A 27,014-nucleotide genomic window follows, 5' to 3' on the forward strand; every position below is an offset into this window, starting at 1 on the left:
ACGCACGGCATAGTACAGAAAAGCACAATTAAGAGTGGTTGGGGAAGAAAGGAGGCTGTAAACTGCTGTGAGCCACTCTCCATGTGGCCGCTGGAGACATTGAAAGTACTTCTCATCAAAGACTTGGCCTCTGCTGTCCCCTCCTTCACTTTGCAGCAGCCCCTGTCTGGGCAGCTTTGCTCTGGTCTCACTGAAGGTTGCTAACAGCCCTTGGGGCTGCCTCTGGAAGGGGAAAGGCCTGTGGCCTGTGGCGGTTATGCAAGTGGTGTCTTTGTCAGGAAGGCAGTGGGCTCTTTGCTCCTGGGTGGCTGAAAATCCTGCCAGCTCAGCCAGAGGTGGCTGAGCTCTGAGTGTCCATGCTGCAACTGCCTGCCTGGGCAGGCTTCACTGTCCTCACACCCCTCACACCCCCTCCCCCACTTTGCTCTGGTAGCTTGGCCTTGCTGATCTGTTTCCCTGGATTCCATTCCTTGAGCTTTTGAAAGGACAATGTTTGTGGGATTCGCTCAAGTCTCCTTTGTACTTACAAAGCTCACTCCTCTAGTTTCCTGAGGCAATTTTAGCAAAAGCTTCCACAGTGCAAAATGAACTGTGTGGTAGCAGCCAAGAAGGCAGCTGGGAAATGCCCAGATTGAGCTATTGTATGCTGCAGTTCCTGCCCTTCTGCCTCCATGACACGAATTCTAATTCATGTGCCTTGAGACCATTTGAGGAGTGGAAAACCACAACTTGCTCCTAGAATCCCGTCAGCTGGTTCCTGACTGCATAGGACCAGTCACCCTAGTCTAACCAGTCAGAACTGGGCAGAGTGGTTGTATCCAGAGTTTTCCTATGGGAAGGAGTTAAGTCTTTATAGGAAGGCAAAGACAACCCAGTACGGCCTGGCCTGGCGTATACCAAAAGCTGAGATGTGGAGTGACTCCTAACCAAGTTGTCAGTAAGTACAGTTGTCTTCGGGTGTTGCTTCCAGGACCCCTGTCTGCAGGTGCTAAAGTCCCTGTGTAACCTGGTGTTTGCATGTCAGCTGTGCACAGTTTCCTCTGTATTGTCATTCCTAACTGTCTTATGAAACCTGTGTAAGTAGTTGTTAAACTGTACTGTTTGGTGCTGATGACAGCATCCCACCCCCCACGTGTTTGTTGAATTGACTTGATGCATGGCAGGCTGTTAGATATGCAGCATCTGCCTGGCACTTTATTCAGAATACAAAGGGAAAAGAATAACTTCCTTTTCTCAGAGATAGTAATGAAGGAAAAACACTGGAGAAACCTGGCCTACCACAGGTGCTGGAAGGGGCACTGCCTAGCCAGAATTGGAGGTGATGAAGAGTGGTTTTGTTCCCTTTAGTTAATTGCAACAGGGTGTTCCTGGTGCATTTACATTTGACTTGGACAGACATCAGCACACAGGCCTAGTATGATCTGTTGTGGTTGCCGGAACGGGAATCTGGACCTGCAATATGAACAAATGAACATCACCCAGGAACTGGTTCAATCGCAAGTCCTCATCCTGTCTGATCAACCCCATGGAGGGCCCTGTCCTCTGGTGTGAGACACCCACTCTGGTTCTGATGCCTCCTTAGAGTTTTAAGAGCACGCCCGTAGGAAAGAATCTGACATCAAATTTCAGCTTAAACCTTGAGACCTTTGTGGGCTGAATTCCCCTCCATACCTGATGGATGGCACTACCTTCTGAAGAACTTTGGAATCCAGGCCCCATTACTCCTAAAGGGGAATAGTGGTGACAGGTGTTCTCTCTTCCACACCTGGGAAGAAGTAGCAAAGCTGAGGAGTTACCTTCCAGTCCATCTTGGTCCAGGCCACCTGCTCCTGTCTGCCCTCCTTTCGTTGGTCTCGGTCCAGGTCAGCTTCCCATTTTCTCTGAACCTCAAGGTTTTAAAACTCTTATCCCAGACACATCAGGATTACTTTGCCCATACACGCTAGTCCCGTGCTGTCTAATAGTCTGTTTATCCATGATGACAGCAGCAGCAAACTTTAACGAGCTCCTGCCAGTCCAGGCAGCCTCTTAGTGGTTATCTGGGCTGTACAAAACATGCCTGCCTGATACCCGGCCTTAAAGAGATTGATTTTCATGGTGCACTCAAGGTTATAAACCAGCCAGGACAGTGCTGGGAATCTTGACTCTGTGCCTGTGTCATCAGACTGCTTCACTGTGCCTCAGAGGGGTGGAACATGCCTTGCTAATAGCTTGAATCTTGCAGGAGCACTCTGAAAGCAAGCAGGCCTTGACAGCCACAAACCAAAGCTGAAGCTCCCTTTGACCTGGCTCTCTGGACATGGTGTTATACTAGTTTGTTTTTATGTGTTCATTTCAAACATTCTCATGAAGCCCAGGATGGCCTGGGATTTGCTTTCTAGCCATATACACCTGGAAACATCTGTTCTGCCTCTACTTCCTGACTGCTGCTTATCCTCTCTAGGGAATTCATCTTAGTCAAGTGTCAACTGAACTACATCCTATTCCTGCTCTTTTGTTGTCTTGGGGTTCTAGTTTGTGGTTTTGAGACAGGATCACTCTGAGGGCTGGCCTCAGATTTTTATGACAATCTATGTCATCTCAGGAGTTGAAACAAGTTCTGGCTCAATTTTCTCTCTCCCATCTCTGTTTCTCTCTGTGTGTGTCTGTCTGTCTATGTCTCTGTGTGAATTTTAGTTTGTTCTTTTTCAAAATGGTTTCAATGTGTAGTCCTAGACCAGGCTGACCTTGAACTTAGAGATGCACCTGCCTCCAGGGTGCTGGGACTAAAAGTGTGTGTCACCACATCCAGCTCTGGCTCCTTTTTTAAAAATTAATTTTTTTCCTTTAATCCCAGCACTCAGGAGGCAGAAGCTGTTGGGTCTCTGTGAGTTCAAGGCCAGGCACCAAAGCTACAGAGAAACCTTGTCTCAAAAAAACTTAAAAAATAAATAATTTTTCTGTTATGTGTGTGGGTGCTTTGGCTGCGTACATACCATGTACCCACAGAGGTCAGAAGCAAGCATCAGAATGCCCTGGAACTGAAGTTATGGATTATAAACTACCGTGTGGGTGCTGGAAACCAAACTCCAGTTCTGTGAAAGAGCAATAGTAACATTTACCTGGAATTATGAAAGCACATAAAATGGTCTGTAGCTCCATAGTGCAGTGCTTGCTCAGCACGGCGTGTACACACGGAACATGAAGTTCCATTCACACACCTGCCAAAAGAATGTAGTAGCTGGGTGTGGTAGTGCATGCTTGTCATCCCAGTACTCTGGATGCTGAGGCAGGAGGATTGTGAGATTTAGACCAACTTGATTTATATAGTGGATTTCCAGGCCTGACTATACAGTGAGTGCCTATCTCAGAAAACAAAAGTACATACACCCATGAAGCATACATGAGTTATCACGACACATATGAAATAACACCCCCTTGTGCAGATGATGCTGTAGTTCAAGTCAATAGCCACACTCACTGGATTCCACGCCGACCCCCTCCTCACATATGCCATCTGCCCCAGCGTGTTCAGCTAGTGACAAGGCAGTTGAGTTTTCACAGAAGTGCACACATCACCCTGTTCCTGCCACTGCCTTAGATTGTTTCTTGGCTGTGTGTTCAGCACCGTGGTGACCAAATGAGGGGAGTTCTGGCCTGGTGTAGCTTCCGTGAAGTAGGATCCAAACCCAGACCAGAGTGCAGTGAAGAATTTCATAATTGCCTGCTTGGCACCTCTGCCAGGGACAGGAAGGGAGGGACTGCTCTCTGATAAGCCCCAAGGACAGAGCAGCTCCTGTTCATGGGAAACCCTGCCCCTGTCCTTTACTCTAGAGAAAGCCGAATGAAGGTCCTTCCTGAAAGCTGGTAAGAGTTCTTGTCTGTCCGTGTCAAGCATAGAGTTGGTAGGAAGAAATAGTCAGGGGAGAGGGTCTTCCATATTTCCCACTGCAAACAGGGATAAGAGAAAATCTTTGGCATCCCAGGAGCATCCTGGGAAGTGAAGTGCTTCCAAGACAGTAAGTCCAGACAAAGCTAATGGCCACTCTGGTACGAGGAAGCAGTCCTGTTTCTCATTCCTGAGACCCTGACCCAGCTTCTAAACGTGAAGAGAGGGCAGCCCAAGAAGGCTGGCTGTCTTATGTTAACACCAACTACAAGTCAAAGGCAGGAATTACTTCTGTGGGTCACTGACGTCAACTTGGTCTACTACATAGCAAATTTCAGGACAGCCAGGGCTATGTAGATCCTCTCACAAAAAGCACTTGTGAGAGGAAGTGACAGTGATACTTAGAATACTGGTTCCCAAGAATGGTTTATGACTTCCGTCAGTCCATGAGCAGAGTGCATTCTGGACACATTACCAATGTGTGTGAGGCTTAACCTGCTTGAGCTGAAGGAGAGAGCAGAAAGGAGGCGTGGGCGGCATGCTGGAAGCTGTCTGAGGGCACTAGTCCATCAGTCCCCAGAGTGCTGGGGTGCTAAGCCGAGATACACCTGACAGCGGCTCAGATCAGGGCTCCGTTACTTGTGTTAGTTACTTGTATGTCCGTGTGGAGTCCAGGATTACCAGAAGTTGTCAGCCTTGGCACCCTGACCTTTGAGCCATCTGCCAAGCCCTAGACAAGACTTTTTTTTTTTTTTTTTGAGACAGGGTTTCTCTGTGGTTTTGGAGCCTGTCCTGGAACTAGCTCTTGTAGACCAGGCTGGTCTCGAACTCACAGAGATCCGCCTGCCTCTGCCTCCCAAGTGCTGGGATTAAAGGCGTGCGCCACCACCGCCCAGCTTTAGACAAGACTTTTGTACCAATGGTGTATGACCTGGTTTTCTCCTGCTTCTTCCTGGATCAGTACCTATGAAATTTTACAATAGCAACAAATTAGTTTAGAAATAGAATTAAATTGCAAGATAAAGCAAGGCTGGAAGATGGCTCAGTTAGTAAAGGTGTTTGCTGCACAAACCTGAAGACCTGATTCAGTCCCTAGAGCCCACAGTGGAAGGAGACAACCAGTTGTCAAAATTGGTCCTCTGAAATCCATACATATGATTTTTTTTTTTTTTTTGGTTTTTTTGAGACAGGGTTTCTCTGTGGCTTTGGAGCCTGTCCTGGAACTAGCTCTTGTAGACCAGGCTGGTCTCGAACTCACAGAGATCCGCCTGCCTCTGCCTCCCAAGTGCTGGGATTAAAGGCGTGCGCCACCATCGCCCGGTATGATTTTTTTTAAGATTTATTTACTTATGTATACAGTGTCCTGCCTGCAGGCCAGAAGAGGGCACCAGATCTGATTATAGATGGTTGTGAGCCACCATGTGGTTGCTGGGAATTGAACTCAGGACCTCTGGAAGAACAGTCGGTGATCTGCTAAGCCATCTCTCCAGCCCCATAGGCTCACACTTTCAAAAACACTTTTCTATTTTATGTATATGAATGTTTTACCTGAGTGTAGGTCTGTGCACCACATTCATGCCTGGTATCTGAAGAGGACATCAGATCCCCTAGAACTGGCATTACAGGTGGTTGTAAGCCACTATGTGAGTGCTGAGTTTTGAACCTGGGTCCTCAACCATCATTTTTAACCACTGAGCCATCTCTTAGCCCCTCACACACACTGTATAAAAACTTTATTTTTTAACTAGCCTTGATCCTGAAAAGCAAATTGAAGGACTGCGAAGAGGTAGGGGCTGCAGCAGAAGCCTGGTGCTCTGGACAGTCTTATGTTGACTCTTGAGCCATTCTACACCTTCCAAGCAGCACTTGGTGACGTAGGAGGCTGAGGCAGGGATAGTGACAAGTACAGGTCTGCTGAGGCCACAAATGCATTCCAAGGCTGGCCTGGATAACAATGAGACCCTGAATTAAGGGCTATGGGTAGGTCTCAGTGGAGGAACACTTGCCTAGCATATGCAAGGCTCAAAAATCAATGGGGGAGGTGCTTCCTGAGTGTTCTTTTTAAAAAAAAATTGTTTAGCACTATAAAAGTAGATAGTGAAAGTATTCCAGCATTCATAAGTTCAGTTTGAGGACAGCATGGTCTGCATAGTGAAACCCTTTCTTTAAAAAAAAAAAAAGTCACCAGGCAGTAGTGGCACACGTCTTTAATACCAGCACTCAGAAGGCAGAGGCAGGCAGATCTCTGAGTTGGAGTCCAGCTTGGCCTGTTGTAGTAAGGCCGTTTGTTTCCCTGCTGCCCGACAGCTCAGTCCCAAAATAATCACACAGAAACTGTATTATTTAAAACACTGCTTGCCCATTAGCTCTATCTTCTTATTGGCTAACACTTATACCTTAATTTAACCCTTTTCTAGTAATCTGTGTATTGACACGTGGCTGTGGCTTACTGGGTAAAGTTCCCAGCATGTCTCCAGTGGGGGTACATGGCTTCTCCCTGACTCTGCCTTCTCTTTCCCAGCATTCAGTTTAGTTCCTTCCCTCAGCTAAGTTCTGCCTTGCTATAGGTCCAAAGCAGTTTCTTTATTAATCAATGGTATTTACAGCATACAGAGGGGAACCCCACATCACTGGTCTACAGAGCGAGTTCCAGGACAGGCTCCAAAGCTACAGAGAAACCCTGTCTTGAAAAAAAAAAAAAAAAAACAAAACAAAACTAAAAAGGACAGAGCAAGTCCATTCATTATATGGAGCCTGAGCCATTGCTTTGTTGTCCTTGCAGTAATGAGGCAAACACCTCTCCAGATTACAGACTCTCCCTCATTAGTGCTCAGGTCAGAACATAGAACCTCCCACCCATGAGGTCATACTCCCACTGAGCACACTGCCTGCCCTGCCCTTTCAAAGTGTTGGCACCAGTAAAATCCCTGGTAAAATTCCCTGAAGGTAAAGGGATCTTACCTTTAAACTACATCCCCCTCCAGGAATATTGTCTGTCATTGCAGGCATTCAACAGGTTGCCTGAAGGACCGGGCAGAATGGGCCTGTACCCAAGTTCAGGATTTTCCTGATAAGATTGCTTTAAAACTATAGCTGGATAATTTTTTAAAAATTAAAATAATTTTTAAAAACTTAAGCCAGGCGGTGGTGGCACACGCCTTTAAATCCCAGCACTCAGGAAGCAAAGGCAGGCGGATCTCTGTGAGTTCGAGGCCAGCCTGGTACCAGAGTTGTTCCAGGACAACCAGAGCTGTAACACAGAGAAACCCTGTCTTCAAAAAACAAAAAACAAACTTGATGCACATACAGGCACACATACACACTGGTATCAGCTGCCTCATTGATTCATTCACCTGTGGCAGGACTCTTGTGAAGCCAGGCTCTGAGAACCTGAGTGTGCTAAAGGGAACCTGCTAGGATTTGCGGAGTGAGGAAAGCATCCACCAGCAAATGCCGCAGAGCAGGACTGAGTGCCCAGGCTCAGGCTGTCCCTTTGCTCTCTGACTTATCTCAAATGTGTCCCATTCCCATCACCCAGGAACTCTGATTTCAGACATCTGATTTTGCTCTAGAAACACAGGCAATGTTACCCAAAGGGCTGCCATGTGTCTGTTTCCTTTACTCTGACTTAACAGAGAAAGGTTAGGTTCTGCACTTCCTAAGTAGCCACTTGGGGTTTTGTGCTTTGTTTTGGGTTTTTTTTTTGTTTTGTTTTTTTATTGTTTTTATTGAGCTATATATTTTTCTCCACTCCCTCTCCCTCCCCTTCTACCCTCTCCCAGGAACCCCATGCTTCCCAAATTACTCAGGAGATCTTGTCTTTTTCTACTTCCCATGTATGTCTCTCTTAAGGTCGTTTTGTTGTCTAGGTTCTCTGGGATTGTGAATTGTAGGCTAGTTTTTCTTTGCTTTATGTCTAAAAGCCATTTATGAGTGAGTACATGTGGTATTTGTCTTTCTAGGTCTGAGTTACCTCACACAATATGTTTTCTAGATCCATCCATTTGCCTGAAAATTTCAAGATTTCATTATTTTTTCCACTGTGTAGTATTCCATTGTGTAATTTTTCGTCATCCATTCTTCAGTGGAGGGGCATTAGGTTGCTTCCAGGTTCTGGCTATGACAAATAATACTGCTATGAACATAGTTGAGGACATGATTGAGCATCCTTTGGGTATATACTCAAAAGTGGTGTTGCTGGGTCTTGAGGTATGTTGTTTTCTAATTTTCTGAGAAATCGCCACACTGATATCCAAAGGGGCTGTACCAGCTTGCACTCCCACCAGCAATGCAGGAGTGTTCCCTTTACCCCACAACCTCTCCAGCATAAGTTGTCATCAGTGTTTTTGATGTTGGCCATTCCTACAGGTTTGGTTTTTTTTTACTTTCCATAGCAGTTTACCATCTCAAAGAACTGCCGACCTTTAATATCATGACTTTCGAGACTGGGTTTCTCTGTAGCTTTGGAGCCTGTCCTGGAGCTAGCTCTGTAGACCAGGCTGGCCTCGAACTCACAAAGATCTGCCTGCCTCTGCCTCCCAAGTTCTGGGATTAAAGGCGTGCACCACCACTGCTGGGCTCAGTATTAAACTTTTGAGTGGAGAGATGGCTCATCAGTTAAAAGTACTGGCTGCCCTTCCAGAGGATCCACGTTCAGTTCACAACACTCATAGAAGCTTACAATTGTAAATCCAGTTTCAGAGAATCTGACACCTTCTTTGAGCACCAAATATGAAGTGCAAAGACAAACATGGGGAAAACACCCACATATAGACATATGTATGTAATGTATGTATATGCATGTGTATGTATATGTATGTACATAGATGTGTGTGTGTGTGTGTGTGTCTAGGGAGCTGAGACAGTTCAGTCGTTACAAGTGCATGTTGTTTTGCAGAGGACAGCACACTTAACAGGTGACTCACAACCTTTTCCTTTCAGCTTCAGAGGCTCCATTGCCCCCTTCTGGCCTCCATAGAAAACAGCTCACATGTGCAGATACACAAATAGTTAAAAATAAGAAAAGAAGTGGGTTGGGAATGTAACTCAGTTTCAGTGTAAAACAGTGTTTTCCTAACAACCTTGAAGTCTGGGTTCAGTTCTCAGGCCGACATAAAACCAGTTATCACACAGCCCCTGATCCAGACTCAGACTGGAGGAGGACTGCCACAAGCTGGAGGCTATCTTGTGCTAAGCCACAATGTGAGACTGTCTCAGAATGTCTAGCATGGGGGCTTTAATCCCAGCAGAGGCAGACGGATCTTTGAGTTCAAGGAAGGCCAGCCTGGTCGACAAGAAGATTCAGGACAACCAGAGTTGTTACACAGAGAAACCAAAATAAATAAAAACAGCGATTCTGGGGCTGGAGAGATGGCTCAGTGGTTAAGAGCATTGCTTGCTCTTCCAAAGGTCCTGAGTTCAATTCCCAGCAACCACATGGTGGCTCACAACCATCTGTAATGAGGTCTGGTGCCCTCTTCTGACCTGAAGACATACAGACAGAATATTGTATACATAATAAATAAATAAATATTAAAAAAAAAACAGCGATTCTATGGTCTGGTAGGATGGCTCAATGGGTAAAGAAGTTGCCATACAAGTCCTATAGCCCCAGTGAAAGGTGAGAACCAACTCCTGAAGATTGTCCTGTGACCTCCACACATGCTGTAGCACACACACACACACACACACACACACACACACACTATAAATAAAACGTGGACACAAAAGTAGAATTTTAACTGCAACTATGACAAGAAATTCAATGAGGTCAGTTGAATGTCTCGTGATCCAAGGACAAGAATATACCTGGCATTTAGGTATGAACTGGAATTAATTAGGATTAATATCAATCATTAAGGCCTGCAATCTCAATTAGAGGGGAGACTGAGGCAGGAAGATTATTACAAGTTGGAGGCCAGCCTAGCATATGTAGTGAGTTCCAGGCCAGCCTGGGCAAACTTAGCAATGGCCTGTCTCAAAAAGTAAAAGAGATGCCAGGTGGTGTCGACACTTTCGATCCCAGCACTTGGAAGGCAATGGCAAAAGAATCTCTGAGTTCCAGGATTGCCAGGACTTTCACAGACAAACCCCGTCTCAAAACAGAGTAAAATGGGGCTCATTGGCAGAACAAGGCCAGCCCCAGAGTCCAGTCCCCAGTATCAGACCAACAGCAAAATGAAAGCTTGGCACAGGAGCTGTGGCCAGCAGTAAGGTTGTGCTCAAGACTGTCCTGTTTCTTACTGACGCACTAAGTCTTATGCTGCTGTCTTCTGATTGGCTCCTGTTTCTTCCCACAGCAACTAACTGGATCCACCTTGAGCATGTCCCACCTCTGCTCAGCACGGCTGCCTCTATTACTAACTGCTTTCCTGGCCCTGCTACCCTGGCCGCTCAGCTCTGCCTGAGCCTCACACCTCCATGGCTGCCTGGTGAAACCCGGCTCAGGCCTCACTGTAGTCAGCTTTCCCCTTCACCGCCCACCCCTCCCCTTTTACCTATGGCAGAGGTGGGGGCTGAGATCACAAGACTTCCTCCATCACTCTCTCATTTTGTAAGTTTTGGGGACAATTTCTCACTGAACTGAGGTGTATAGATGTGGCTGGGCTGGCTGACCAATGAGCTTCAGGGGTCCACGCGTGCAGGAGAGCCTGCTTGTTTGTCCCGGCTGATCAGAACCAAAATAATCACACAGAAACTATATTCATTAAAACACTGCTTGCCCCATTAGCTCTAACTTCTTATTGGCTAACTCTTACATTAATTTAACCTATTCCTATTAATCTGTATATCGCCACGTGGCAGTGGCTTACTGGCAAAGATTCAGCATGTCTGCCTCTGGCCACGGGTTCATGGCATCTCTCTTGACTCCACCCTTTTTCCTTCCAACATTCAATCCAGTTTCCCCTGCCTACCTAAGTTCTGCCCTACCTAAGTTCTGCCCTATCAACAGGCCAAAGCAGTGTCCTTATTAGCCAATGAAAGCAACACACAGACAGAAGGACCTCCTACACCACACGCGTCTCCACCCCCGGTGCTGGTGCTTTTTAGGCAGGCTAAGTTTACTGAGAGTCATCTCCCAGCAGCCCTTGCACACCAGACCCTCTTGCTTAGGCTTCCAGGTTCTGGAAAGATAGACAGGAAGCACCATTTTCTCCATAGTATTTTTTACTCCTTAGGAGCTTCAGGCTTTCCTGTATACTATCTGTTGCTTCTAGAATTGAAGTCCCCAAGAGATAAGATCTTAGTCATTTCTTCTCCAGTACTATGTCCCAGAAGTGGTTATGGGTGTTTGGCCTAATGTATGTATGTATGTGCACCACATGGGTGCCTGGAGCCTGCAGAGGTCAGAAGGCTGCATCAAGTCTCCTAAAATTGGAGTTTCAGATGGTTGGAGCTGCCATGTGGGTGCTGAGAATTGAACCTGGTTTCTGGTTCCCAACCATCTCTCTGGCCCCTTAATAATATTTTTTTTCTAATGTGATTAACATATCTCTAAGTCATTTTCCCCCCTCTTCCTCTCATTCCTTCCCCCAAATAAAAAGACTAATGCTTGCTGAGGCTGTCAAGCAATTATGGCTGCCTCAGGAAGAAGAAGGAACATGGAAGAGGGGACCCTTATGTGACAATCATAAATGTGACACCAGTCATGGTGGCATGCACCTGTGATCTCAGCTCACAGGAGGCAGAGGCAGCTGGATCTCTGTGAGTTTCAGGTCAACCTGGTCTACAGAGAAAATTCCAGGCCAGTCAGGGCTACAAGGAAGATCTTGATGGCGCACACCTTTACTGTTTTTTTGTTTTATTTTTGTTTGTTTTTTTTTTTTGGTTTTTCAAGACAGGGTTTCTCTGTGGCTTTGGAGCCTGTCCTGGAACTAGCTCTGTAGACCAGGCTGGTCTCGAACTCACAGAGATCCGCCTGCCTCTGCCTCCTAAGTGCTGGGAATAGACGTGTGCCACTACCGCCCAGCTTAGCGCACACCTTTTATCCTAGTACTCTGGGGCAGAGGCAGTTGGATCTCTGTAAATTTGTGGCAGCCTGGTCTACCACAGGACAGCCAGAACTGTTACACAGAGATACCTTGTCTCCAAAAAACAAAAACAAAAAAGAAAAGAAAGAACTATACCCTGTCTTGAAAAACAAAACAGAACAAAGTTACTTGAGAACATCTCAAGTATTGCAGTCCTTGTGTACTGTGAGAGGGACTCCTAGAAAAATTTTCCACAGCCCATATCTCCACTACTCCCAGAACTCTTAATTTGGCCTTTTCCTTTCTCACCTCCTTCCAACCCCCCCCTCCCCCTTTTTTTAAAAGAGAGAGAGTTTTTTTTGGAGGGAGTTGTTTGTTGGTTTGAAACTGGGTTTTTCTGTCTGGCTCTAGCTGTCCTAGAACTTGCTCTGTAGACCAGGCTGCCCTCAAACTCAGAGATCCACCTGCCTCTGCCTCCTGAGTGTTGATATTAAAGGCATGTGCCACCACACCTGGCCTATTTTCTGACGGAAGTCCAAACAGTTGAGGATCCTGTGTGAATGCACACTTCCAAAAGGTCTAGGAAGCGGGGACACAAACATGGAATCCCCTGTCCTGTCAGCTCTGTGGAAGGCTAGCCTCAAGGACACAGACAGACTTCTTCCCTCTCCACCGGCCTCAGCAGCAGCTGCCTGTGAGGACGCCACAGCCTGAGTCCTGGGAGCTGCCATCCATCGCCGGCGGGATGTCCAGCCAGGACCTGAGGTAGGCCCTAGGGGACAGCTGGTTTGAGGAAGGAAGCAATGGCACCATCGCGTCGGTGCCGGTTCTGCATGAGGAGAGCGGAGGGAAGGTTTGGGAAGAGCAAATGAGACCTGTTGCCCCAAATATGTATTTCCCTAAATCTCACACACAGAGTACTGTTAAAATTCAGTCTGCATGCTGGGCATGATGGTGCATGCCTATATCCCAGCTCTAGGTGGGTTAGGTTGAAGGCTAGCCTTGGCTACATAGTAAGATTGAGGTCAGTCTGGGCTATGTGAGATCCTCTTTAAGCTCCCCCTCCCCTGCAGTAATGTTTTCACACATTTCCTCAGGTAAGTTTAAGCCATGGCCCCCTCTGCTACCACTTTCTTGCTTATTTGGGTTCCTTTGTGAAGAAACCTATTGTTAACTGCTTTTAGCTATTCTGTCTCAAGTATTATCCTCATGTCTGTCCATGGCCCGAAAGATAAGAACATTTTACTGTTTTCCAGGGAGTCTGAGAAAGTTTTGTTTCCTGTTCCCAGGCTTGTGTGTTTACAGAGTCTAGGGCAGATAATATACCGCTTGTTAATCCTGGTTATCAATTGCTAAGACACATGCACGGTCAGAGACAGGGCATCTTACCCTTAAAAAAATTTTAGGTTGATTTTGTATGAACGTTTTTGCCTGCATAATTTATGTGTGTGCCTGGTGCCTACAGAGGTCAGAAGAGGTGCTGGATCCCCTGGAACTGAAGCTACACATGGTTGTGAGCTGCCATGTGGGTGCTGGGAATCGAACCTGGGCCCTCTGCAAGAAGCAAGCAGTGATCTTAACTGATGAGCCATCTCTTCAGCCTGGAGAGGTCTTACCCTTAATAGCTGTCATTTACCTGATGTTCATTTAGTTAATCCTGACATAGCCCCTTAGATGAGGGAAATGAAGTTTCCGAGGCCTGAGGCAACTTGCCCAAGCTCACAGCCCATCCAGATTTCCACTGCACCACATTCTCTTGACCTACAATTGGAAATAAAGTTGGAATTTGTTTGAAAATTTCCTCACAGGCCTCCAAGGGTGAGAGGCTGGAAGGCATCTCTGAAGGCCAAACAAAGGCCTGCCAACTCTCCGGTGGGCCCCTTCCCAGGAGGCCCAGTGTCTTAGCTCCGTGAGCCCTTCACTGTGTGCTAGCAGGAGACAATCAGGCTGGTAAACATGGGCTTCCTGCAAAGAGGCTCCCAGCCTGTGTGGAGGGAGGGGACGGGACTGACAGCTGGAAGCCCGGTAGCTACCATTCCTGATTTTCATTGCCTGGTCCTGCTCTTCTGTCCTGCACCCAAGCTGGCTGTGCGCATTACCCTCTCTCACTGCGTGTCTTCCTCTTCTCCCCATGGCCTAGCATCACTGCAAAACTCATCAATGGAGGTGTGGCAGGACTCGTGGGAGTGACCTGTGTGTTTCCCATTGACCTTGCCAAGACCCGACTGCAGAACCAGCAGGGGAAAGATGTGTATAAAGGAATGTAGGTATTCATGGAAGAAATGAAGGCAGGACGGGCTCTGGGAAGGGTCTGAGGTTTCCTTTGCTTCTTCAGGGAGGGACCTGGGGGGCCAGGCTAACTGAGGTGTGCCCAGGAAGGGGAAGAGGTACATCTGGTCACTACTAACTTCCTTTCTGGCCTCTGCTTCTAGGACAGATTGCCTGATGAAGACCGCACGTGCTGAGGGCTTCTTGGGCATGTACCGAGGTGGGCTTCTGAACTCCTGAGGATGATGGGGCGGTGCATGCAGCCCATTCTTTGTGAGCTTGGAGCACAGTGGTGTGGGTGTTCATCCTGCCCGGGGAGCTGCTGGGTTGGGGCCTGAACTATTACAAGGCTCTGAACTACCCCAGCTTCCAAGAGCCTCGAATGTGGAAGCCACTGCTTCTAGCTAAGGCCTCCCTGGAGGTGCTTGGCTGTGCTGTATTTAAAGCAAATGCCTCTCCAGCCTTCCCCTGCCTCTCTCCCCTCCTGATGTAGAACAACCCACAGAGCTGTGAACTCAGCCCCACGTGACCCTGTGCTGCTGCTTTCTGCAGCTTTCTCATTCATAAGGAGACCATGGGATATGGGCCGTACGTCGGTGCTGGGAAAGCGCTGATATGCTAGGACCCCTGAGAACAAGGACAAACGTGTGTGGATCACCCAGCTCCCATAAAGAAGGAGACCTGCCCAGTTCCCCAGCCTGCTGCTCACCATTAGAGATGGAAGATAACAGCAGGACAGACTGCAGTGACTTCTTAGCCATTGTTAGGCAATGTGGTTGCATGTACCTGTGATCCCAGCATTTGAGGGATAGAGCCAGGGAGGATCATGAATTCAAGATTATCCCCAGTCACAAAAGGAGTTCATGTCCAGCTGTCCTAGGCTACATGTGATCCTGTCTCAAACAAACCAAAAAGGGAAACAACAAAACATAAACAGAAAACAACGATGACATCTTAGTAATGGGACACATGCATCCATAAAGAGAACAGGAGGTTAGGGACGAGATTGGACTGGAGAGCTGGCTCAGCAGTGAAGAACGGCACTGCAGCCGGATGGTGGTGACATCTTTGACCCCAGCTCTCAGGAGGCAGAGGCAGACAGATCTCTGAGTTGAGGCCAGCCTGGTCTACAGAGTGAGTTTCAGCATAGCCAGAGCTACACAGAAAAAAACAAAAAGGAAGGAAGGGAGGGAGGGAAAAGCAAGCACTGCTCTTCCATAGGACCTGAGTTTGGTTCCCAGAACCCATATTTGGGTCACAACCATCTGTAATTTCAGTTCTTGAGACCTCTATAGGGACTGCACTTATACACACACACATACACGCACCATGCAAATAAAATAAAAAGTGGGGAACTGGGAAGATAGCTCAACAGCTAAGAGCACTGGGTGCTCTTCCAGAGGTCCTAGCACCCACGTGGCCACTAACAGTCACTTGGATTCTAATCCCGAGGAATTAGTTGTGTCTTCTGATTTGCAGGTATCAGGTATGCATGGATGCACGTACATACATGCAGGCAAAACAATCTTTTACAAAATAGACTCCTTTTTTTTTTTTTTTTTTCTTTCGAGACAGGGTTTCTCTGTGGCTTTGGAGCCTGTCCTGGAACTAGCTCTGTAGACCAGGCTGGTCTCGAACTCACAGAGATCCGCCTGCCTCTGCCTCCCAAGTGCTGAGATTAAAGGCGTGAGCCACCAACGCCAGGCAAAATAGACTCCTTAAAACAAACAAACAAACAAAAAAGGGGCTGGAGAGATAGCTCAGTGGTTAAGAGCACTGCCTGCTCTTCCAGAGGTCCTGAGTTCAATTCCCAGCAACCACATGGTGGCTCACAACCATCTGTAATGAGATCTGGCGCCCTCTTCTGGCACATAGGCATTCATGCAGGCAGAACACTATACATAATAAATTAACAAATCTTTAAAAAGATAAAAGGAAATGTCTTAAAAAGGGGGGGGGCGGGTGGTGGTAGTGCATGTCAGGAGAGAACTGACCTCCACGTGTGTGCTGGGGCACATGTGTGCCCACAGACATTAATAATGAATGGGAAGGGAAATGTGTTGGGGAGAGGGAATGGACGCCCCTGTCTTTCCCTTAGAGACTGTGCTGCCTGCTTGACTTCTGCAGACCCGGAGCTCTGCCTGTGGTGACAGACTCCCAGCCTCTTCTCTCCATTTCCCACCTCTAGGGGCTGCAGTAAACCTCACCCTGGTTACTCCAGAGAAGGCAATCAAGCTGGCAGCCAATGACTTCTTGCGGCAGCTGCTCATGCAAGATGGGTAAGGACAGATGACGGGGACACAGAGACCCTGCCCTGTGTAGTCACAGACATTTATGCAAGATAAAATACAGGACAGACAGATATGGACAGAAGTGTTTGTCACTAGCTGATGGGTTTTTTTTTTCTGTTTTGTTTGTTCTTCATGTTTGTTTTATTTGTTTGTTTTTTCTTGAGACAGAGTCTCCCTGTTTCAGGCCTGAAACTTTCAGCGATCCTCCATCCTCTACCTCCTAAGTGGTCAAAATCATATCCTTGAGTGGCCATACCCAACATGCTGACAAATTTTAAATGTCAAGCCCCAAACCCTCTCTTCTGAGTCCCCACTTGTCCTCGGATGGTCCTTGAGAGGCTAGCGCAAGAACCTGACACCACATTGCTGTCCTGTGGTTCTTGATTCCATCCCAGAGGTACAAGCTGCCCCAAAAGCTTCTGCTGGAAATCCAGCTTCAATCACATGCAGTGGCGCTCTCTGCACTTCTAGAAATGCAGAGATGCAGCAAAAGCGAGGGCGTCTTGATTTAAATACAGTTTCAAAAGACAGAAAGGAGAGAGTCAGGCATGCTGGCGCACGCTTTTAATCCCAGCACTCGGGAGGCAGAGGCAGGTGGATCTCTGGGAGTTCGAGGCCAGCCTGGTCTATAGAGCTACTTTCAGGACAGCTAGGACTGTTGCATAGAGAAACTCCGTCTCAAAAAACCTAAACAAATAAGTAAAACAGTTCTAACTACCAAAAAAAAAATGAGGGGCAGAATGGGGCAGGGCTGGCCCGAGACTAAGAACCTTACTCCTGGTCCCACAGGACGCAGCAGAACCTGAAGATGGAGATGCTGGCCGGGTGTGGGGCTGGAATATGCCAGGTGGTGGTTACCTGTCCCATGGAAATGCTCAAGATTCAGCTTCAGGATGCTGGCCGCTTAGGTGAGGCGCATCCCAGCTCATGGCATCAGCAAGACTGGGACCAGCACAGGGCACACTGCACTGCACACTCCACCACCAGCTCTGTGCACACTCAGCTTCTAGGTCAACAGACGTGTTTAACGGTGATGCCTTTAACCCTTTCAGACCAAGGAGCAGAAACAAGAGCCTGGATTCTAGAGGGTGTAAGCTCCTCTCAGACCTCTGTGCTAAGGCCTTGATGTTCAGGCTGGATTCCTGAAGATATTTTAAAATGGGGCTTAGGGTACTGAAGAGATGGCTCAGCAGTTAAGAGCACTTGCTGTCCTTCTAGAGAACTGGGGTTTAATTCTAGCACATGAATGTAACTCCACACATGTCTGTGACTCCAGTTCCAGGGGATCCAGTAACATCTTCTGTCCCCCTTGCTCAATGCATACATGTGGTACACAGACATACATGCAGGCAAAACACATACACATAAACTAGTCATTGTTTTTCAATTATGAGCCTTGCAGTGGTGGTGCATGCCTTTAATCCCAGTACTCAGGAGGCAGAGGCAGGCAGATCTCTATGAGTTCCGGGCCAGCCTGGTCTACAGAGTGAGTTCCAGGAGAGCTAGGGCTACACTGAGCAACTCTGTCTCGAAACACAATCAAAAACAAAAATTCATGTCTGTTGTTCTTATTATTTATTTCTTAACTTTTATAGGCAGGGTCTCACTATGTAGCCTTGGCTGGCCTGGAGCTATATAGACCAGGCTAGCTTCAAATTCACAGAGATCAAGCCGGGCGGTGGTGGCGCACGCCTGTAATCCCAGCACTCGGGAGGCAGAGGCAGGCGGATCTCTGTTAGTTCGAGGCCAGCCTGGTCTACCAAGGGAGTTCCAGGACAGGCTCCAAAGCTACAGAGAAACCCTGTCTCGAAAAACAAAAAAACAAAAAACAAAAAACAAACAAAAAAAATTCACAGAGATCCACTTGCCTCTGCCTCCGAATGCTGGGATTAAAGGTGTGCCCCATTTTTCTTTTTCTTTTTTTTAAACTAGCAGTAATCCTCCAGCCTCAGCCCTCCAAGTGCAGGCTTACAGTGAACCAATAAGCCCAGGTTCAGTTCAGCAAGTCATGGGCTTTGAACATGACTCCAAAGTGGTTTAGCACTGAATTCTGCTCCGAGCTGGAGGGGTTGTAAAGGGCGCATGCCCTGGGCTTGGAGTAAGGAGGCAGCTCTGGAAGGCTGAGGAGGTGATTTGCTGGCGGCCTTTAACACTGAGCAGAACATACAGTGTTCTGTCTCAAAGTGAGAGCAGAACTCAGCCACCAGAAAAGGCTCCAAGGCGGGCTGTCCAAGGGTTTCTGTTGGCTTGTCCTGGAACTTGCTCAGTAGACCAGGCTGGCCTTGAACTCAGAGATCCGCCTGCCTCTGCCTCCCTAGTGCTGAGATTAATGGCATGCGCCACCACTGCCTGCCCCATCCAAGGGTTTTAATCAGGCTGGGCGACTCTCACTGAGGTGTTGTCATGCACACGGGAGAGGTTCGCCACTAAGAAAATCTTGGGTACCTGTCTCCTCTCCAGCTGTCGGTCATCAGGGCTCCGCCTCAGCCGCGCCCACCTCCCGGCCCTACAGCACTAGCCCGGCTTCCGCCCACAAGCGCCCATCCGCGACCCTCATTGCCCGGGAGCTGCTCCGCACTCAGGGCCTCTCTGGGCTCTACAGGGGCCTGGGTGCCACTCTTCTCAGGTGAGGCCCTCTTCCTGAGTGAGCCTGGGCCCCGAGGCACCTAAGTGTCTTAGCTAGGGGCCTGCCTACCTGACTCATCTTCCCAAACTGCTTTCCCTCCGATTGGTTCCTGTGCAGGTTACAGAGGTGGGCGTGGGAGTGGGAGGAGCTGGACAGGGGAAGAACTTTCTCTCTGCCAAATGGGGGTGTTTTTCTCATCTGCTGTGAAGGCACCCAGAGGGTCGTCTTTCTCTTCTGCAGAGACATTCCCTTCTCCATCATCTATTTCCCCTTGTTTGCGAACCTGAACCAGCTTGGGGTCAGCGAGCTCACCGGCAAGGCCCCCTTCACGCACTCCTTCATGGCAGGCTGCGCAGCGGGTTCTGTGGCCGCGGTGGCTGTCACCCCTCTGGACGGTAGGTGTGGAGAGGGCTGGGGTTTGGGATTTACGGGCCACCCTGCTCTAGGGACCAGGCTCACACAATCTATGGAGACAGGACTCATACTTGCAGGTGAAACAGCTCCAATCCTCAAAACCCTCGTTGTTCAGCCGCTGGGATAAACTCCCCAGAAGCCCTCACAGGAGGACCAGCGACCTTGCTGCTCTGTCACCACATAGGCATTCTTTTCCTTCCTGGTAGTTCTGAGAGCTGGCACTGGGGAACTGTGAGGAGATGCTCCCCGTGTGCTGGGGGCCACTCACAGTTCCCCCACTAAAGGGGAGGCAGAGGCGGCTGCTACCTCACAGCACAGACCTGGCCTCGCGGGGAAACCCACTTGATTTGCACAAGGGACAGACTCCGGTGTTTGTTACCTGGTTTAACTTCTGTTTCACTCAGTTCTGAAGACTCGAATCCAGACCCTCAAGAAAGGCCTGGGCGAGGACATCTACAGTGGGGTCACTGACTGTGCCAGGTGAGCCCAGCGCCCCAGACAGCGTGCCAGCTCAAGACCTGTGGCAGGACTTGGAGCTGCTTTGGAGTGTACTGGCCCCTCACTTCTCAGAGAATACAGTATGGGGGGGGGTTTCTGATTCTCCCATGAGCCCCTGTGCTTCTCCCCACTCCTCCAACCAGAGTCCAGACAATCCGGAATTGCTAAGTAGCTCTCCTCGCACACTGCAGCCCTCTTCATGGAAGGTGTACAAATACTTGACCACGTAGGGTTTAATGGCTCCAGTCTTTGGCCTAGCACTTGAGAGGTGGAGGCAGGACCAAAGATCAGCCTAAACAACGGTGAGATCATGTCTTAAAGGAGGTAGGAGGTGGCGGCTCATTTGTAATCCTATAATCCTAGCACTCAGGAGGTTGAGGGCAGCCCACGGCTAGCCTGAGCTATGTTCAGAGACCTCCCCAAATCCGACAACAAAAACAAAGTCAAGCTTGGAGAAAAGTCATGAGTTAGTGTGCCTTTAGCCTTCACTCCCAAGGCTCTCCTTTCTTCACAGGAAACTCTGGACACAGGAGGGAGCAGCTGCCTTCATGAAGGGAGCCGGCTGCCGGGCCCTGGTCATAGCCCCCCTCTTCGGGATCGCCCAGGGCATCTACTTCATTGGCATCGGAGAACGCATTTTAAAGTGCTTTGAGTAGTCTCAGGTGGCCTTGCTCGCTGCCACCTCTGGTCCTCCACTTGGGACTAGGAGCATAAGATGCCCACCCTGTCGTACATGGTCTTTAACTTGTAGTGCTACCTCAGAAGTGACCCATTTTACTAAGTGAGTAGAGCCCTCATCTCCTTCCATGAAACCTAGGCTGTGGTACAGTTTACCAGGGGCATTCGGCAGCCTTGGTGTGTTAGGGCAGGCCCAGGCGCAGTCAGGACGGAAGAGGGCTGCTCTACGCTAACACTCCCACTGAAGGCAGGTGCAGCACAAGCTGTGATGTCTGGGGACTTAGTGTTAATCCTAGCACTGATGCTGTGACATCGGGAGTGCACCTGTGCTCCCGAGCATCACTAGTGGTCAAATGGACCCGAATGAGCAATCTGGCCACCTCACAGCTGTCCTGGCCAGATGCCCACCCTGGTATAGCCCTCCCAGATCCCTCCTCGTGAGTGCTTGTGGGACATGATCAGTAATAAAGCTGGGTAAATCCTTGTCCTGTAATCAGCACAGCGGATGACCTGAAGAACCATACTGTGGCTTCTGGAGCCTCACAATTCACTACCGTCTTCACCTGTTACCCAGGAGTGGAGAAGCTGGGGGTGGGGGGGGCTTTTCACACCTAACCTGAGTTTGTATGAGTGTCTGTACGAGTACCCTGGGAGGTCAGCAGAGAGCACTGGATCCCCAGGTTGCAAGCACTGAACTCAGGCCCTCTGGAAGCAGCAGGTGCTCACAGACCCAATCATCTCTCTAGCTTCTTCTTCTTTTTTTCATGACAGGGTTTCTCTGTGGTTTTGGAGCCTGTCTTGGAACTCACTTTGTAGACCAGGCTGGCCTTGAACTCAGAGATCTGTCTGCTTTTGCCTCCTAGAGTGCTGGGATTGAAGGCGTGTGCCACTACTGTCCAGCTAACAATCCTGCTTTAAGAACCAGGGCTGGAGACAAGAGCTCTGTAAATGGAGACTCTGCTTTTGTTTCCTGTCCACCCAGACCTGAATAATCACACAGAAACTGTATTAATTACAAAACTGGCCAATGGTTTAGGCATAGTCCTAGCAAGCTCTTACATCTTAAATAAACCCAATTCTATTAATCTGTGTTTCACTACGAGGTGTGGCTTATCGGTAAGGTTCTGGCATCCTTCTCCTTCGGCAGCTACATGGCATTTTCCCGACACTACCTTCTTTCCTCCTCTATATCTGCTTGGATTTCCCACTTTGCTATATACTGCCCTGTCATAGGCCTGAGCAGCTTCTTTATTAACCAGTGGTAATAAAACATACTTACAACATACAGAGGGGAATCCCACATTATAGCTCAGTTAGTGGAGTGCTTACGTAGCATGCTCCCAAGTCATGGGGTCCATCCCCAGCACCTCATAACTTGGACATGGTGGCATGTACCTATAACTGCAGCACTCAGGAGGTATAAGCAGGGAGATAGGAAACTGAAGGTTGTCCTCTGCCAATAAGCAAGTTCTAGGCCAGCCTGAACTGCATAAACTGTAACAAAACCATCAAGACATCAAAATGGAAAAGAACATACATTAGTCCCACCTAACTTAAAACCTGGTGGGGGGGGGGGACAGATGTGCATGCAAATAACCATCCGACCGGCTTCCTTCTCTGAGGAACCCCACTGCCGGATCGCAGACAGTTGTGCCTTCACCTAAGGGCAAAGGAAAGCATGGGTGCTGGCCAGGAAAGGGCCTGCACTAATACAAAGCTCCCTCCTCCAAAACGTGGGCTTTTTTTACTTTGTCCAAATAAAGCTGCTTTAACAAAGATGCACAGACCATAGGTTGGGGGGCATGGCTGAGTGGTACAGCCTATGCTTACCGTGTGAGGCCCTGGGACCCGCCCCTAGCACTTGTGTATGTGTGCACACACAAAGCTGTCCAGACTCTGGGATATACTGAACAGCCTGTGTATGGTGTCCACTTGGTCACAGGGCTGCAGGAAGGTCTAGTAAAAATATCATTTATCACAGGGATTCAGAAATAGTTCCTCTCTGGATTCTTTTTTTTCCTTTGGTGGTGGCAGTGTGTAGGGTCTTCTTTGTTGCCCAGGCTGGCCCCAAACAATTTTCCACAGGTGTGTGCCACTGTGCCCGGCAAAACTTAACTCTCAAATCAAATTCTCGGTGCTTTACAAAAGAAGCGACAACCAAATCCACATCAACTTTTTGTTTTAATAAATAAAGAGTATTTGTGGCTTAGATTTTAGATCACGTTTACAGATGAGGACAACTAGACCCAAACAGTAACAGTGAAGCGAGTGTTGCTGGAGGAATGCAAGCCCCACATGCACGTGACACCGATGCAGGGGACAGCATGCACAACTCACTCTAGACTAGACAGACTAGGAGAGGGAGGATGGGCCCTTCTGTGGGGAGGGCCACGCGGCACCATCTGACCCCTCCAGTCCTGCTGCAGTACAGTGCACAGCTGTAGTGTCAGATGAGCTGGGGCTGGGATCTTGCCCACACCACGCGGCCGTCCCTTCTGTTGACATTGGGCATTAGCTGCAGAGGGTATCCACTGATTACCAGTATTAAAACAGAAAGAGGAAGCCACACAGATATCTGCTGCTCCAGGACTACAGCCTCGGACAAACCACCTCCTCAGGCTCAGTCCAGAAACTTCCTGTTGGCATTTGCACCGAACAAGGCTCCCCGGACCTCCGGCATCATCTGTAAAGAAGCCAGTCAGTAAATAAGGACATCAGATAGGGCACAGCCACACGGGAAGGTCAGAGCTAAGCCTGTCAGATTCGTCCTATCCACTGCACCCTGCCAGAGGGACTTCCACAGCCACACTGTGGGCTCACATGTGTGGGCTTACAAAAAGGACAGGAGAAAGAAAGGCCTGGAGTAATCACCATGTAAGCCTGTCCCACTGTGACACAGGGACGGTGTGTGAACAGCGCTACTGCATCACAGTAGATCAGACACGTTTTTGTTTTTGTTTCTTAAAGATTTATTATGTAGACAGTGTTCTGTCTGCATATATTCCTGCAGACCAGAAGATGGTGCCAGATCTCATTACAGATGGCTGTGAGCCACCATGTGGGTGCTGGGAATTGAACTCAGGACCTCTGGAAGAAAAGCCAGTACTCTCAACCACTGAGCCATCTCTCCAGCCCCCAGACATGTTCTTTCTGAGTGCCTCCAGCCTGCCAGGGATGACCACACAGGGCCCTCAGAATGCAGTTTATGCTGAAGACTATGCCTCAAATGTCTAGGGCTGTGACCAATCTTAAGGGTCAGATAAAATCTTGGCCAGCATTCCCTAGGAACTTGCAAAACTGGTTCCCACCTGCCAAAAAGAGTCATTTCCACTACCTCTGGCAGAAAAGACGTACGGCTATCTGGAGTTGTATGTCAATGCTCCTGCAGGTCTCCAGGCTCTCAGTATCACAAGTCCACACTGGCATCCTCATCCCCCCAGGGTGTTCCCTCTGCCCCCTTTTTTCTCATCATCCTTCCTCTCTTGCTCCCCCTTCTTTGTTCTACTCTCTCTTGTTATCACTAGCTCCACTATTCTCTCCCGCTCTCCTAGCCCTGGCCACATCCAGTCTGCTGGCCACGCTTTGTCTACTTCTTTCTCTCTCTGCTCTGGATTCTTTCAGATGCCTGACTGCTCTCTCTCTCTCATATCCACAATACAAGCTTCAACCATACCATGGGTCTTTCATGTTGGCAGTTACTTTACCCCCCCCCCCCCAAATATAACTTTATGTACTGGTGAAGAACCGAAAGGAGAGAAAGAGTGTGTGTGTGTGTGTGTGTGTGGCTAGAGATGGAACAGGGTTTTACTGCCTAGCCCAGGCTGGTCTAGAATCAGCAATCTTTCTTCTGCTTTCTAAATGTTGGGATTATTAGAGGTGTGGACCATTACATCTGGCCTGAAGTTGTTTTGTCTCCTTAGGAGACAGAGAGAGGGTGGGGAGAAGAGAGAGACTCCATGCCCACATGCTGTGGAGGCCAGAAACACACACACCTTATGCTGGCTTAGGGTTTGCTGACTCAGCAAACAACCCCAGGAATCCTCCCACACCGGCTTCCCTAGTGCTGCAATTATAAACATGCCATCATGCCTGACTTTTTATGTAGTTTCCTGATATGGAACTCAGGCCCTCAAGCCTGTGAGGCAAACACTTTACTCACTGAGCTACTTATCTGCCCAGCCCAGGCCTGGAGTTCCACATCCACGTAACTCCATCTGCACTACCAGCTGCCACAGCAGCTCTGGGTTACTGAAGCTGACACAGGAAAGCGCTATGGCTGCAAGTCAAGCCCGTTCATTCCCAGCACAGTGCACTTCCTTGGAGACTAACCTCAGACACAGTGATCCTACCTCAGTTTCCCAAGTGGCACCACTAACCCCGTCTGGCTAAACTACTCTGCTTTGAGACAGGGGTTCTTTGTGTAGCTCTGGCTATCCCGGAACTCACCCTATAGACTAGGCTAGCCTCGGCATTCAGATATCTGGCTGCCTTTAGACATGTGCAAACTACACCACTAAATCAGGGCCCGAGCAAGGTAGCAGTGCAGCTGCTGAGCGCCATGGCTGTCTCCTTGCAGCACTTGAGAGCAGTGCCCGCTTGTAGTGGAATATTCCTTTACACTGTGAAGATACCTCACTGCAATTGGTTTAATAAAAATCTAAATGGCCAGTAGCTAGGCAGGATTTTTCAGGACAGACAGATGGCTGGAAAGAAGAAGCCAGAGGCATGAGGAGTCGCCAGCCAGAGTAAAGATAAAAAAAGCCACGAGACAAAAAAAAAAAAAAAAAAAAAAAAAGTAAAGGGGCTGGAGAGATGGCTCAGCGGTTAAGAGCATTGCCTGCTCTTCCAAAGGTCCTGAGTTCAATTCCCAGCAACCACATGGTGGCTCACAACCATCTGTAATGAGGTCTGGTGCCCTCTTCTGGCCTGCAGGCAGACATGGAGGCAGAATGTTGTATACATAATAAATTAAAAAAAAAAAAAAGTAAATAGAAATGGGCTGATTTAAGTTATAAGAGCTGGTCAGAAACAACAAGTCTCCTTGTGGTTATTTGAGAGCTGGCAAGGGGGACAGAAAAAGCCGGACTGCATCAGTCAAAAGGTAACCAGAAGCCTTCCGCACTCACCTGTTGGGCTATGAGGTCCAGCCGGCTTTCCAGAGTGTTGGAAACCTTTATCTTGCGATCCCCATTATAGATTTCAACTCCACCAGCTCTACAGAGAACACAGGAAAGCACAGGCTTGACAAGTGTGCATCCATCACGCTTGCACAACTCCCTTGGCACGGGTGGCCGAGGCATGTGAAGTGGATACTAACGCGACAGCTTCAGCGAGAACTCACACACAATCCCAAGTGACTGCTGAGCACAGCCACGTGTTACACCATGCAGCTCTGTTGTAGCCAGGCCTCCCCAGCAAGTGGAAACTGGTTTCAATTATCGTAGCTATGAATCAACAGGCAGCCTGCTGGAGAGGCCGCACCGGCATACCGCTGACAGACAGGGAGGACAGGCAGAAGACAACAGCTATTATCTGCCTCTACCCAGCCCTCACTGTCACCCCACTTCTCGATGGCTCTCAGCACACAGGAAGTACACACAAGTCAACTATATTACAATGAGCCCCAGGAACCAGATTCACCTACAGCCAGTTCTGTCAATTACTGAGATAAACGGACTAATGGCCTGGATGATGTTTGAGATAACACCTCACTAGGTAGTCCAGGCTAGCCTGGGACTCGCCATCTAACAACCATCCTGCTCTGCTGAGATTACTGACTGGCATGCGCCATTATGTATGGGCTGGGAAAGGTGGTACTTTCTCCTTGGGACATTTCAGTGGATGACGGCTGCAGACACAGCCACTCCCCCTTCACCCTCCACAAAGACAAGACAGTGCTTTGCCGCCATCCAGACTCCTGGCTGTGTCTGGGGGTAATGTGAAGACAGCAGGGATAGGAAAAAGCAGAACTGAATGTCAGCGTGGGTTTTCTCTCTCCTGGGTTTTGGGACATAGTGTCTGCATACAGTCCAAACTGCTTCCAGCACCCTACCCCACCGACCAGAGTCAAAAGGCAGATCAACAATAAACTATCTTGTCTCAGCCTCCTACGCATGAGCCCCCAGGGTTTTTTTTGTTTTTGTTTTTCCCCCTAAGAAAGGGTTTCTCTGTGTAACCCTGGCTGTCCTGGAACTAACTCGCTCTGTAGACCAACCAGGTGGCCTTATACAGAGATTGCCTGCCTCTGGGATTAAAGGCACGTGCTACCAATACTTGGCCCTAGCTTCATTTAAAAAAAAAAAATGCTGAGCCGGGCGATGGTGGCGCACGCCTTTAATCCCAGCACTCGGGAGGCAGAGGCAGGCGGATCTCTGTGAGTTTGAGACCAGCCTGGTCTACAG

The 27,014-nt window shown here is 48.7% G+C and overlaps 2 protein-coding genes across 4 annotated transcripts in view; one reads left to right on the forward strand and one right to left on the reverse strand.

Moving 5' to 3' along the window:
- The first annotated feature begins 708 nt into the window (after positions 1–708).
- On the forward strand, positions 709–21,106 carry Slc25a18 (solute carrier family 25 member 18). Of its 3 annotated transcripts, none has more exons than XM_013352873.2 (10): positions 709–937; positions 12,461–12,603; positions 13,979–14,101; positions 14,271–14,326; positions 16,295–16,385; positions 17,187–17,305; positions 18,858–19,023; positions 19,264–19,418; positions 19,842–19,917; positions 20,450–21,106. In XM_013352873.2, exons 2-10 carry the CDS (start codon positions 12,584–12,586, stop codon positions 20,589–20,591), a joined length of 948 nt encoding a protein of 315 aa, XP_013208327.1. In that variant the 5' UTR covers positions 709–937; positions 12,461–12,583; the 3' UTR covers positions 20,592–21,106. The 3 variants fall into 3 exon arrangements, with proteins under 3 accessions (XP_013208327.1, XP_005365201.1, XP_005365200.1); XM_005365144.2 differs by having other exon boundaries at positions 12,521–12,603; XM_005365143.2 differs by having other exon boundaries at positions 12,524–12,603.
- A 1,669-nt stretch (positions 21,107–22,775) lies between these two features.
- Atp6v1e1 (ATPase H+ transporting V1 subunit E1) overlaps positions 22,776–27,014 on the reverse strand; it is a 19,802-nt gene continuing 15,563 nt past the window's right edge. Inside the window, exons 8-9 of the mRNA XM_005365146.3 lie at positions 25,740–25,827; positions 22,776–23,296 (exon numbers count right to left, since the gene is read on the reverse strand). Coding sequence (XP_005365203.1) covers positions 23,234–23,296; positions 25,740–25,827 — 151 coding nt within the window. The 3' untranslated portion in view covers positions 22,776–23,233. The remainder of the gene's footprint in view (positions 23,297–25,739; positions 25,828–27,014) is intronic.

The sequence above is a fragment of the Microtus ochrogaster genome, unplaced genomic scaffold (assembly GCF_000317375.1).
Source record: "Microtus ochrogaster isolate Prairie Vole_2 unplaced genomic scaffold, MicOch1.0 UNK1, whole genome shotgun sequence".
NCBI lineage: Eukaryota > Metazoa > Chordata > Mammalia > Rodentia > Cricetidae > Microtus > Microtus ochrogaster.